Genomic DNA, 13,972 nt, shown 5'->3' with positions numbered 1-13,972 from the left:
TGTGTGTTTTAAGAAAGTTTTAACTCAGAATTTTGAAATGTCTACAACAAAATGGGTTATAAGTTTTAACATAATTAAAAAAAAATACAACGCGTAATTATACAATACGCAAGTGAAACTTCTTCAAACACACAAACGTACTGGGATAGGGGTTAAGGAATTGGTTTAATGGTATTATTTGTACACTACGAATTTAAATTTTACTATCCCCACTACGAACTCGACTACGTAACCGAGTAGAGGGGGGGACATCCGTTGCATGATTTCGGTACATAGGAACTAGCATGAAACGAGCTTACCCTGCCGTGCGTAAAGAAGTTTCACTTCAGAAAAAAGACGTGTGCAATTCACGTGGTAGAAGTGAAACCTTCAAAAATTTTGGTCTTTCATCTGACGTACAGGCAGTGCGTATTAGGACAAAATTTGTTGATTAGAAAATATTTGAGTACTTACTATGATCACTTTCACTATTTTGAATAGTTAAATCATCATTATGCGTAATAGAACTATCATTTTTCACATTCAACAACGCTTTTCGGCGTGCACGAAATTCGCGAACACGTTCCGTTGAACTTTTTGCTGTCTTTTTAATCTTGTTTCTCCTTTTCTTTTTTTGATAATCGCGACAATATTCTGCATTCGTTTTCGGCATATTTGAAGTATTTTATTATAAAAATGATGAAAAAACTCTATAAATATATAATACGTACACGTACTACAGTTGTTATGATGGTAAACACGAGTGGAGGGGGTACGACGTAGGGCACAAAGAGAACTACGATATAAGAAACACTGTATAATGCTTCCTATCTCATTTTCTCCCACGTTAAATCTTATGAATTTATGTGTCTGTCTCTTTTTACTGTGGCTTTTTCGTTTCATAGACTTTCAAATCACAACGATTCTAAAGAAATTTTCACTTCAAAAAGAGTACCACACTGACCTCAAATAGAATAATACGCTCCAGTGGCGCACAAGCAAGTACAAGGCTATCTATGAAGCCGTCCATTCGTGCCATTAAGTAGGTTCAATTCTAATGTTATCTGTGAAAAGGACCACATTTTTATGCTATTTTCGCGCTAACCATGGATAAAGGAACTATAATAAAAGAATCGAATAAAAAACAAAGTTAAAAAATAATAAGAAAAAGGTAGTATCATATCAAATGTAATAAAAAAAAATATTACAAAAATTTATTTGGTAATGAGACAGGAGTGAATTTTGGAAAATTCTGAAATTGGGCACTCGCATTTCGTTAACAATATTCTAATGGGATAAAATTATTTCAATAATAGTAAAACGGAGTTGTAATAATAATGGTAACAATTAAGGTTAAGATCAGAACAATTCAGAATGAAGTTGTAGTAGTACTACTGATTAAGAGATAGCGCCATTAATGATGAACGTTAGTGGAATTCTGTTCAAATCATTTCAAGTTACCTTTCTACAAAATTGCCGTGCAGCGACACGCAAATGTTTTTTTATCGTTAGCTATGATAGTTTATAAATCGCCTATAGGGATGTCGTTAATGTTTTGTGTTGTTTTTCTGATAATGAACATGTCCAACGGAAGATTTTTGTGTATAAATTTCATCCAAGACAATTCCCGTTAATAATGAAATCAAATAAATTAAAACAATACAATCGATAGTTTTGAAATTGCGAGACTTTGCCGAAAAACCATGTGTTGTGTTGTGTTGTTTGTCGTAGTGTCGTAGTACCGTGTGAAAATGCGATTGTGCTCGTGTATACGAAATGTACAGACCACGTATAAGTAAATTCACAAACAGTGAATAATATTGTATGGGATACCTTAAAATTAAGAAACTATTTTGCTTCCGATTCTTCAGAAATATAACAAGGTTGGTACATATAAAAATTTTAGCATTAAATTAACCTAACATTCATTAATTTTCATTTGACCGTCATCTAGTGTAGAAGCTGTAAACTCTAGAAATGCTTTTTATTTAATAAAATTTATTAGTTAGTAAAGTTACAATTTTTTCGCTGTATAGAAGATTGGTGTTGTAAATAATTTGGACTATCTTATGTTTTATTGTTGTAATTAGAATTTTAGAAGACCATAATAATTGCGTCTCAAGAAATATACAGGGTGTACTCCGTAAGAGCCGTAAGCTGACACTTTATTCCTTTCATTGTTATAATATTAATATTAACATTGAATTCGCATGTTTAGTACCTAGTAAATAATTACAATAAGTTTTAAGAATAATCTAATTTAAAGATAATTTGATCGAAATGGTTTAAAGTCTTTTGCTTCTCATACATGGCTTTTAATCTTAAACATCTAAGGGTTATTAAGTCATTCAGTTCAGCACCATTTTGTTCAGCCCACTTAATACAAACATCAAAACTATTAATTGCATCTTCGTTTTGTACTTTTAATTGAATCTCTTCGTCCTTGATGTCACATTCATCGCAATTTTCTAATAGAGAGCGGTCTGCATCATCGATGGTCGTTTGTTCGTTTGATTCTAATTCGGTTTCAATATACTTCAACATGTCCATTATCTCGGTCACTTTTCTTTCTTGGTTTAATGACGAATTGGATGATTTGTCTTTAAATGCAGTCAAAAGTGCCACATATTCCGAATCATAATCGAGTTCGCGTGTCAAGTGTAGGGAGAGCTCGTCATCCTGTGACTTTCGAAAAATGGTCGCCAGGTATTTGATTCCAAGCAATGGCCAGATGAAACATGCAGTCTTTGAAGTTAATTTTTTTTAAGTTTTGGGAAACGTCGTTGTCTTCAAAAGATAAAATATTTACTAAGAGATTTTTACGGTAAAGTAATTTAACTAAACTAATTATATTTTGGTCAGATGTTTGCGTTGTATCTGTGAAGTTTTGTGGAAGAAACATTGTTACTATTTTGCCGTCATTATCGGTCATTATTGTTTCTAATTCATGTCCGAAGGGGTTTGTTGTCACTAAAATTGCCCTGATGCTATTTATATTGTTCTTAATTAAAAAATGCTTTGTTTGTTCCATGAATGATGTATGAAACCATGTTTGCAGTAAAGATAACAACGTCTTCCCGTTTTCGTCTGTATGATATTCAATAGGAATTAATGTATTTTTTAATGTTTTGCATTTATCGTTACCAATGACAGTAAGTTTCAGCTTATGAGTACCGTCTATATTAGTACACGTCAAGAACTTAATTCTTCCCTTGTTCGATTCAGGTCCGAAGGGAAGCATTTTCCAAAACAATGCCGATCCTTCTAAGACATAAATCTGACTCGGTAATAATTTTAATTCATTAATTTTGACTCTTAATTTCTCAAGAAATTGCTCTGACTCTGATGTCGAGTGTTCATCGACCAATTTTTCTTGCCGAATGTTGTGTCTTTTTTTGAAGTTCGTTAACCATCCTTGGCTTGCTTTGAACTTATTGGTTCCGTAATGTTTCTCGTGAAGTTCTTTCGCTTTTTCAGACAACAAATTGGATGATATGACTACTTCTTTGTCTCTTTGCATTTTAAACCATGTGCACAGTTCATTTTCCATTTCCGGGAATTCCGCTTCTCTTAATGTTTTTTTTTTAAAAAGTCCATCAGATGTGGAATTATCGACATACCTGTTTGTATTGTCAGATATTTTTATTTTTATGAAAAATAAATAAATATTCAAATTTTCATACCTTTTTATTTTTTCTGAATTCTTCTTAATATCAGAAATTGTTGAGGTACCAATCCCATATTTTTTTGCTAACTGCCTACCAGTTACACCGTTCTCTAATTGTTGCAAGATGTTATACTTTTCTGCAAGTGTTAGAGTTTTATGCGCTCTTTTTGTAGCCATTTTCAATTTTTTGAATGGAAACGATTATGACTGTGCTTAATATGCATATTTCAACGTTGTACTGCCTCGTGCTTACTTTCGTTTAGTCCAGAATGATAATCCGGATTGATCCGGATTAGGGCGTTACAAAAGTTGGTTGTTTTCTGGCGTGAAATGGATGCGCAGTGGTAATGCATGTGGTAGGGTAAAATAACCCGTTTACGGATTCAGTGAGTCTTGTTATACACAGTACTGCTCAAAAATACAGACGGAGTACAAAGAAATATTGTGAAGTGTAAAATTTTGCAGTTAAAGTATGTAGTGTACACAAACTAGTATTTTTTAGAGGACAAAAATAAAACGTCTGTACAATAGCCGTAACTGGCCTTTGAACGTACAGGCGATTTATTTATGGTCCTCAATAAAAAATATCTTTTCGACAACTACCCACCGGGGGTAACTTTCTAAAGTTTACCCTGGTGTATGAAAAATTGAAGACTGGATAGTCGGTCGAGGTATAACACATTGAAAGGTCCTCTAGTTCTCCTCACTTCTCAAAATAAAATAAAAAAGGTAATTAAAAGAATTAATACGATTACACGTCAGTTTCCCAAAAAGTATCTTAAGAAAATCGACACTAGCGCCTATAGAGGAAAAACGAAAGAAAAACCGAACCAAACTTAACCTAAGAAGGAGAAGCCAGGGGGGGGGGTTTTACATACCATAACCAAGCATATTGTATTGAACTTAGGTTATGTTAATTTGTTTTGTTATATTAAATAGGGTAGGTTAAATTGTAGTAGGTAAAAGTTTCCCCCTCCATCTGGGTGGTTTTCTTATATCATCTCACTTCGTGAGTGTTGCCTTTTCCTACTACTTTATGATCCAAAGTAATTAAACAAAAGAAATTAGTAAAATATTAAGGTGTATCTTCAGCCAGTAATGAAGTCCGCCATCATTTACAGCCGAACATCCATATTACTGAGCCATGCATTTTCTCTTTCATTTTCTATACGCAAAACAAACCTACCCCTAAAAGACTTATTTGTCGTCGCCATATTTGATAGTCAAAAGAGAGAAGTTAATTCTGATTAGGAAAATTATATTATATTTGCTTATGCATGGATATTTATATGTACAATGAATGAAAGTTAAAATGTAAATATATACTATTATTTTTTAAATTTAAGAAAAGTTAGTTATGTTTATTTTCACATACTTTTTTTCTCTTCTTTTAGATGCTGTACTGTGTAGTGGCAAATTGCTCAAGCACCAACAATAAAAGGAACGTATTTTATGATCCGTATGTAGAGTTTTTTTCGTTTCCGGGAATTAAAAGTATTCGTGAAAAATGGATAGAAAGGTGTTGTCAAAAATACAGGTTCGATGCAAATTCAGCGAAAATTTGCTCCCGGCACTTCCGCGCCGGGGACATTCTTGATAAAACACGATTGCGTGAAGGTGTTATACCGACAGAAAATCTACCGAAAGAATTCAAAAGCCTCGGCCATATTAATAGTGCTAATACTGCAGAAGTCCCAACAATGTAGTAAGTGTATAGTTCTGATATACAGGAGTCAAGTGTAAATTAGTATTTTAAGTTATTTGGCTTGTGTATTTATGACTTTTGTGGTTTCCCAACTCAAGTATTCGAGTCAACACGGAATTCTTTTTTTATGTACTTTTCTATATTAAGCGTTGTTTTTTATTTAATTTTGAAAAAAAAAACTACCAATCAAAACCCCAGGGGTAGCTTTAAAAAATCCTTAACACGTAGTTGCCGACTAATTCATTTAAATTAGGAATTTTGAACAAAAGAAGATGCGTAATTCATAAAAAATTATTACGTACATCAGTTTAATGGCCATTAATTGATAGTGAATACATATTTATATATACAGGTAAGCTTCGTCTATATTTATAGGTCATCACCTAGTGTTGAAAACATACGCGGCCGCAGCGTATACTTCAAAATATACTGCGTGTCAGCAATCTATGGTGTTTTGATGTCAACGTAACTTATTTTCATTGGTTGTTATCGTTGTTACCATAGATAATAGATACACAAAGGGTTGTTACTGTTGGCGACAGCAGACACAAAATTCAACAATAATTTATCTTGTTTATGATAATCTATGCACAAATCATAGGCACAAATACCCAAACACAGCATCGCAGCTGATTGTAAGTTGCGCCTCTGTCACAATTGCTTTGTAATTAGTTAAATAAAATGTGTGAAAATGGACTGAGAAAACTTTTAAATTTGCACGATAATGATGTTTTAACTATTACTGCATTTAATAGTATATCAGATTTCGATATATGCGTAAGAACAGATCTAAATAGAGTAGCAAAGGAAGCAGACAGCAGTGAACAATGTAATACCTGGATCAAACAATTTAGTGCTGTTACCAAAACCAAATGGATAATAAGAAATTCTGGGCCACATTTAAAAACGATGGTTTATAGGAAACTATTTGTTTGTCATCGTTCCAATTTTAACAAAATATGTAACAATGATAGAGGTCGTAGTCATATTCAAGTCAAAAGCAAAGGATGTACTGCATCTATTGATATAAAAATTAAGAAAATTAATAGGTATACTATTAGAAATGATATTAATTTGCAAAACGGTCTGTCTGCTGTAATAAACGTGAGTATTTTATTTTTTTTCTACAAGGTATCTAGTGAACATATAATTTTGTAGATAAATTAAATTTGGACCCTTTTATTAATAACTTCTCTTGTTAAACTTGAATCATAATGCATCCTTAACACGAAAGTTTTTTTCTTTATCTTAGAGATGGAATATTTTAAATCGCTTAAAAAATAATGAACAATCCCTTCAGATAAAGAATAATTACACATGACAAAAGAAATCTATATGACGCGGCGACAGAAGGGGTTGAAATTTAACACTTGTTATGGATTTCATTTCAAATATGAATTTTTCCACTTTTGATGTAAACATTTTACTTAAATGCATTGTGTTTCATGCATTAAATGGCAAACAACCAGTGGCAATATATAATTATACTACAGTAACACACTAGTTTTTCAATCATGGTTGTCATATAGCTCGCATGCCATAGTAATTTTTTTACTATCATCCAATTCTAGATTAAATTTAACCACAACCATTTACTCCATATTGCTGAGGTGTATAATTATTTAAATATGACGGAAGATAAAAGGAAATCTTTTACTGCATGCTTTAATGATGAATTAATTCCAAATACAGCCGAAATGAAATTGACGAGTTTATATGACAAACCAGAAAATGTTGCTATACACCCAGCTAATTCACAAGAAAATCTTCATGCGTGGGATGTTATTTCTTTATATGACGAATGTAGGTATGTGTTGTCAAAGTTAAGAATTTTTTAATCTTTGATATTGTGATATGCTCACAAGTTTACATACTAATAATTAAAATGAATCAAAAGCACAGGACTAGTGAAGAAGCTAGATTAAGACTGAAGAGGTCGATTAGTTAGGTTTATTTAACAGTGCTTAAGATATGCAAACATTGATGCATAGCATATTTACTATAATGTGCTGAGACCATATATGTTTTCACCACTCTGTGATGATTGGTAAAAAATAAGTAAAATAAAAAAAATATATTTTATCGGCCGTGAATAGAACGTGGGCTAACAAAACAGCAGATGATGTTAAACATTGGGATGCGCATGACAGGATTAATGACTCCCTAAATTCCAGATGCAAGTCATTCAGACCTTATTTATGACTCAGAACCTACTAGTACTGATAAAGCCACAGTATGAAATCATAAGTTGAATGTTTGTTTCTGTATGCATGTCTATAATTATACTAATTTAAAACTGTTTCTCTCTGTATATAATTTTTATTATATTTTAGTAGAAAACAAGCACCAATAAAAACACCTGCGCAGTATCAAGCAGAGTATCGGCAGCGGTTAAAAAATAAAGCCAATGAAGTATCGAAGAAACAGGCTTTAGTAGTGAAACAGTATCCCCGTATATTAAAATGTTCTCAGCTTCATGCTTTCTTATCACAAAAGGAGGACAATGTTTCACAAATGTAAGAAATTCACATATTCCATTAACTTTTCAGAACACAATTAGATATTAATTATTTAATCGTAAGTATATTAACTCTATACACTAACATCAACTAATTGAATTATTTATATGAAATATTGTTTATATCAATAAAGTTATGTATATTAATTAAAATTATTTACATGTTTATATAATTAAAATAAATATCAATTATTCATATTAGTTATGTATATATGTATATTGTTGGTTATTTACTATATACTACATGTATAATTTTTTAAAAATCTCAAAATTGATTACTAATTTTTTCTACTATTATTTTAGATCAAAAAAACACAAATCGGACTATGTACAAGATGAGGTACAAGAAAATATTATCACGATTGATGATGAAATGTCAATGAGCAGTACTCAGCAACCAATAATGAGGTGTGTTTTTCATGATTTTTTATTTTTTTATATTATATGCTATGGTTATTTGTATTTTTTTACAAAATACCTTGAACAAAATTAATAATTAATATTTGTCGAATAACATTAGAAACTTCGTTCCTACCAAGTGTCCCACGACACCACACAGCTTGTTTGTATTTGATTTATTTCAAAAAAGTACAATGAAATCAATTAACAATAATCATGCTTATTTTTTACACTAATTTAAAATATCGGTATATGCAATTCATTTGTTTCATTTGATTAATTATTGTTTCTTTGCTTGATTAAATCTTGTTCTTAACATGAGTTAGATACACATTCTATAAAATATTGGTGATAGAATAGTATAAAGATGCGATTTGTTGTATGTTGTTATTAAGAGAAAATAATATATGTTAAGTTACACTAAAGATGAAAAAAAATAAAATATAAATTGAGACCCTCAGTTTTGATTATTAAGTAATACATATTATATATAAAAGAAATTATGAGTGCTGTCAGCACAGGGCAAAGTAGTATTACGTAGTTAGTATCAGCAATTTCTTACACTGAAGTGTACGATGTGTTGCATACTTATTTACAAACAATTCCTTTAAATTTATTTTTCAAACAATTTTTAACACAAAGAAAGTGATTAAACAAATTGTTCACAAAAATGAATTTCCACCAATCGAAGCAATGGTGCTAACAGTTTCGAGCTCACAGTGAATGATAGGGGCGAAGAACTTGTTAAAATACCAAAAATAAATAAATTAAATTATTTTGTAAGAACTAAATGGTTTTTTTCTCTGAAAAGTAAATCAAACATGAAACTTTAATCTGTAGATTAATTGTAGCAAAATAATGTTGAATTAGCGGCAACACTTAATTGTTAATCATTTTTCATCTTTAATATTCATAAATTTATATAGTGAAAAGAAACCATTTTCTTTCAGAGAAGATGTACATCCGCTTTTACTTCCGACTATGAAAAATGAAGAAGAGAACATGTATTCTCAAGCAGAAATGAAACAAAAACTTAGAACCGCGGAGTAATAAGAAATTTGAAATTCTTTTTAAAAATTAACGTAGAATAATATCCGAGATACTAAAATTATTTCATGTTTTGTTATAGTAGTCCGTTGTGGAAAGCATGTATAGATACAGAAGTGGAAATAGATGTCAAACAAGAACTAAAAAATGATATAGATATTGGACTGGAAATGGATGTAGTGGAGGAAAATGAGCCTGTTAATGATGAGCAGATGATAACACATCAGGAATTATTTATTGCAACGCAATTACCACCTATCATTGAACAATCTTCTTTCGAAGAAAATACTGTCGATCCTTTACAAACTACTGAACCAATAGTAAGAGAGTCACCATCTTTCAAATCACTTATCTCAGTACGCGATATCCGTACTTTAACTAACAGTGTTCCAACACTTGTGCAGTCAATGCCTCCGACAGTACCGTTGAAATTAAGAAAAGTCCCTCGCAGTGAAGCATTGTTGGCTGTTTTAAAAACCCCGTCTTCTTTAGTTCGAGCACCCCCAAGCGAGATAAAACAGTATGCTGTCAAAAAACCTCCACTGAAAATTATTAAGCCAAGCATTGATAGCGTACTTGTAAACAGTTGCCTATTGAAAGCTAAACCCCTAAATCAAAATTTTGAGGGTTCAGAGGTTAGTGATTCTAATGAAATAGGAAAACAGATCCCAGTGAAAATTGATAACCAAGTTAATAGAGAAAACGAAAACACACTACCACTCATAACTTTACCTAGTACGTCCGATGTAGAAAAACAAAGGCAAGATGTAACGTACAGCAATACAGAAGTGATTGAGCTCGATGAAACTGATATGCAATCCGAACATCAGCCAAATATTATGCATAAAGTGGGACAAGGCATTACAGTGATTAAAAATTCTGATAAAATGAGTATCGTGGACAGTGTAAGAAAATCTGAACCGATCTATTTGAAGTGTAAATCATCACCTCTTGAACTAATATGCGTTCTTTGCGCTCTTTCCACTTCACCCACATACAATATTCAACCAATGGCGCCATTCATTAAAGAAATCGTTGATGTTAATGTAAGTCGCTTTATTAATTTCAATACGAAAACATTACTAAATATATTATCATATTTAGATTTATTTTTTAATGTTCTTTTTGTTTAGATTTCTGATCTAACTTTACCTCTTCGTGCATGTGCACAATGCATAAAGGATATGAACGTGGCTCTAAGGCTTAGAAATAGGGTTAGAAAAGCTTACAAAAAACTCATCCAAAACACTCGTTCAGAAGATATCGATGATCCCGTTCCGATGCAAATACCTCCTGAAAAAGTTTTACGAACATATGCTAAATCTAGTAATCTTCAAAAAACCGATGAGACTAAATCGGTAGAGAACATTTCTGTTGTTGAAAATTCCACACCCTGTTTTCAGAGAGTACTTGTACCTTACCAACAGAACGAGAAGGAAAATCACTCAAATTCAACGGACAAATTAATTTCATATGAGAATATGCAGTCAGAAGTTATTGATATCGACTTGATAAGTGATGATGAAAATAAAGGAAAACAAAACGAAAGAAATACAATGAAAATCCCAAATCTTGTCATCAAATCAATAGTAAATAAAGGATCCCAAATTGAACAAGAAAGAGAAAATAAAGTGGAAATACGCGAATCTCAACTAAAGAACAGTCACATTAAGAAAATAAATGAAAATCAGTATGAACCGCCTCTACAACAGATAATTGATAGTGAAAAAGAAGATTCGGATGATGATTTAAATACTAGTAAAAAACCAAAAATATGCTTTTGTAGAGCTAATATACCTCGTGATATATTTCAATTACCAGATACTCAACTAAGACGCGAATTTGCTAAGGAGAAATACATTACCTCACGATGTTTACGATGTTTCCAATGGTAAATTAATTTTTAAAAAAGTGAGATTACTTTTTAATTAATTGTAATCAACGATTAACAATTTTATAACGTAATTCTGTTTACAGAAAGAGTAGTGATTACCTATTAAAGAGAAGTAATTGTATGTACAGTCTTATATGTGGGATAAAAATACAAAAATTTTAATTTTTTATGAAATATAGATAATNTTAATAAGTCTTCATTTGTATTATTATTTAAATACTTTTATCTGTTATTTATCACAAGTATTATCTCTATTTTATATACATATTTATTTTAATCAATCTTTTAATGGGCAGTTGAATTTCTATTCTGTGCTTTCACATTTAGAAGCTTAATCGTTATTTAATCAAGAATTAACATGATTCGTAATGTATGCGATCGTTGTTAATACATTACAAGTAAAAAGCCTTGCTAAGAACACAAATTTTTTAAAAGGGAAACAATTTTAGTTATTTATTATGTTTGTTCTTTCTTTTAATTGATTCTGAATTTATAAATATATAATTTTTTGTAGGTTTCCCTGTGCGAAGCGTTTAAGAAAGCACGTTCGAAGGCGGTGCTCATTGTATGCTGCAGGACCTGAAAGAAATTTCGTAGATGGAATCGAAACACGAACATGTGACTTATGTCAGTGCGTTTTTCGATCTCATATTGACGTCTTGATTCACAAGGACAGCATTCACAACAGCAACAATTGTCCCGACTGTCTAATGAGGTTTAAAGACAGCTTTCAAGCAACGAAACATACGAATATCCACAAGACTGATGATGCCACCGTATGTCTATATTGTGCAAGATTAGTGCCGAATCGTAGCTATAAAGTACATAGGATCACGCACGGCTGGGATTGGTGGACATGGCGCAGACGACGATGCAATAAGTGCAACGGGGAGGTTGTTAAAGAAGAGATCTATATTTGTACCGTATGTGGCATGAAGTTTAGAACTCCCACAGCCTTGCAGAAGCACTCATGGGGTCACAAAAAAAAAGGTTTGTAATCATAATAGAGCAGGCAGATGTTACGCTTTCCGTTCTATTAATTTCGGCTCTCAAATTGTATTAAATCGTCAAAACAAATGAGTAAAAAATAAATGCACAAATTAAGAAAAAAAATCATTACTTCAACTGAGGGCCTCCCGTATACCAACTGAGCAGTATTGTGTATTTCTACTACGATTTATGCATAGCAAAATTTATTAGTTTACTGTTCTGAATTAACAGGTCAATGCCTACTTATTCATATTTTCGATTTAATTCTTAAAGGCTCATTTAGATTAGACGTGCTGGTCTCGGTGAAGTCACACGCTATATTTTTCCAAGGCATTCTTACTTGACGATCTTACAATTAATATGTTTCTGTACCTTACATGTTTTCTCAAAGTACAATAAAAACGAATGCTCTTGATTTTATATACATAATTCACAGGAGATTTTCATTATACGAAAAAAAAAAAATGTATGCAAATACTAGTTGCTACGTTCTTATTCACTTATTCAATTTGTCTATTGTAGAGTGGAATGTTCGAAAATTTTCTCGATTATTTCTACTAGATTTGGAAGCCCTTTAAAAATTATTTTCAGTATTTACCTTCCATCGCTTATCTAGTAATACGTACATAATTATAAATTAATTTACAATGCGTCATTTTATCTACCTTACCATACTGTTTCAGATTTTATCTGCAAAATATGCACGAAGGTCTTTCTGACCAGGTCGACACTCAAACGACACTTGCGCACTCATTCAACAGATGATCAAAAGATTAATCGAAATGTTCAACATGAAGGAATTCAATCTAATACCAAACCGCATAAGTGCGGAATATGCAAAGCATCTTTCTTACGTATGGCAAGTAAGAAGAGACATATGAATGAAAAGCATACCGCAAAACAAATTAATGTGATGCAAGAGCAAACGACCAGGCAGTTAGTGGAAACGGTAAAAACCTTTAAAAAGGTCATCAAATGCGAGATTTGCAATATGACTTTTATCAACAATAAAGTAAAAAGTAGACATATGACAGTTAGGCACAGCAACAACATTATTAAGGAAGAACAAGTTGATGTAGAAGAGAATGTTATAAATGCAGGATGAAGTATGGAAGATCTAATTGTAAGCTCCAACGTTCTGAATAAATAAGTTACTAAAAATACAATTTATTAATATCAGTTTGAATTTATTTTGAGAATAATTTTTGATTTATGACTGTTACGTTAATTTAAGAAGTCGATGTTGTTTATAATTTCCTTGAAAATAATTCGTTACAACCAGTTGATATTTAGTTAGTTTAATAAATGTTTTTTCAATTTTGATGAACATACACATTCAAACAAGTACCTTTATATCTTAACCAATTTTATTCATACAATTTAATAAATAGTTATTGCGGTGTAATAAACTACCTTAAATTTAATAATTAGCTCATTGTTTTACACCATTAGACTTTTATAGGTACAGCATGAGGAATATAATATATTTATCTATCTTATTCATAACAGTATGATAATAATCTAATTATTATTAATAAATTTTTAATTGATAAGTAAATTTTAGGATGATAGTGTGTGAGGAAAATCTGGGGAAGATAACATCAGTTTATGGAGAGTAAGTGGAAGACTTCCATTCGGTGGGGAAATTGAAATTGAAAAGATGACGACACTGATTTGGGTAAAAGTAAAATAACATGACGTTTCCTCTGTTTACCAGTTATTACAACGACATACGGATAAGGCACGTCCATTAATATATGTCCATGATTAGCA

General features: G+C 31.5%; 2 protein-coding genes across 9 annotated transcripts; one reads left to right on the top strand and one right to left on the bottom strand.

The window, feature by feature from the left end:
* The first annotated feature begins 1,438 nt into the window (after positions 1 to 1,438).
* On the top strand, positions 1,439 to 13,929 carry LOC108739556. 8 transcript variants are annotated; one of them, XM_018473507.2, is made up of 10 exons: positions 5,373 to 6,455; positions 6,923 to 7,158; positions 7,685 to 7,867; positions 8,173 to 8,277; positions 9,219 to 9,314; positions 9,398 to 10,361; positions 10,449 to 11,206; positions 11,724 to 12,199; positions 12,883 to 13,322; positions 13,764 to 13,929. In XM_018473507.2, the coding sequence occupies exons 1-9, from the start codon at positions 6,033 to 6,035 to the stop codon at positions 13,302 to 13,304; spliced, it is 3,663 nt and encodes a 1,220-aa protein (XP_018329009.1). In that variant the 5' UTR covers positions 5,373 to 6,032; the 3' UTR covers positions 13,305 to 13,322; positions 13,764 to 13,929. The 8 variants fall into 8 exon arrangements, with proteins under 8 accessions (XP_018329012.1, XP_018329013.1, XP_025834104.1 ...); XM_018473510.2 differs by lacking the exons at positions 5,373 to 6,455; positions 6,923 to 7,158; positions 13,764 to 13,929 and adding exons at positions 1,439 to 1,862; positions 5,041 to 5,351 and having other exon boundaries at positions 12,883 to 13,378; XM_018473511.2 differs by lacking the exons at positions 5,373 to 6,455; positions 6,923 to 7,158; positions 13,764 to 13,929 and adding exons at positions 2,026 to 2,131; positions 5,041 to 5,351 and having other exon boundaries at positions 12,883 to 13,378.
* On the bottom strand, positions 2,649 to 4,909 carry LOC108739557 (jerky protein homolog-like). The gene is made up of 2 exons (XM_018473513.1): positions 3,663 to 4,909; positions 2,649 to 3,599 (listed from the first exon to the last, which is right to left on the bottom strand). The coding sequence occupies exons 1-2, from the start codon at positions 3,821 to 3,823 to the stop codon at positions 2,654 to 2,656; spliced, it is 1,107 nt and encodes a 368-aa protein (XP_018329015.1). The 5' UTR covers positions 3,824 to 4,909; the 3' UTR covers positions 2,649 to 2,653.
* Positions 13,930 to 13,972: the final 43 nt, after the last annotated feature.

The sequence above is a fragment of the Agrilus planipennis genome, unplaced genomic scaffold, assembly GCF_000699045.2.
Source record: "Agrilus planipennis isolate EAB-ADULT unplaced genomic scaffold, Apla_2.0 scaffold224, whole genome shotgun sequence".
Lineage (NCBI taxonomy): Eukaryota > Metazoa > Arthropoda > Insecta > Coleoptera > Buprestidae > Agrilus > Agrilus planipennis.
Note: the sequence above shows the minus strand (reverse complement) of the source record. Positions and strands in the feature narration are given on the sequence as shown.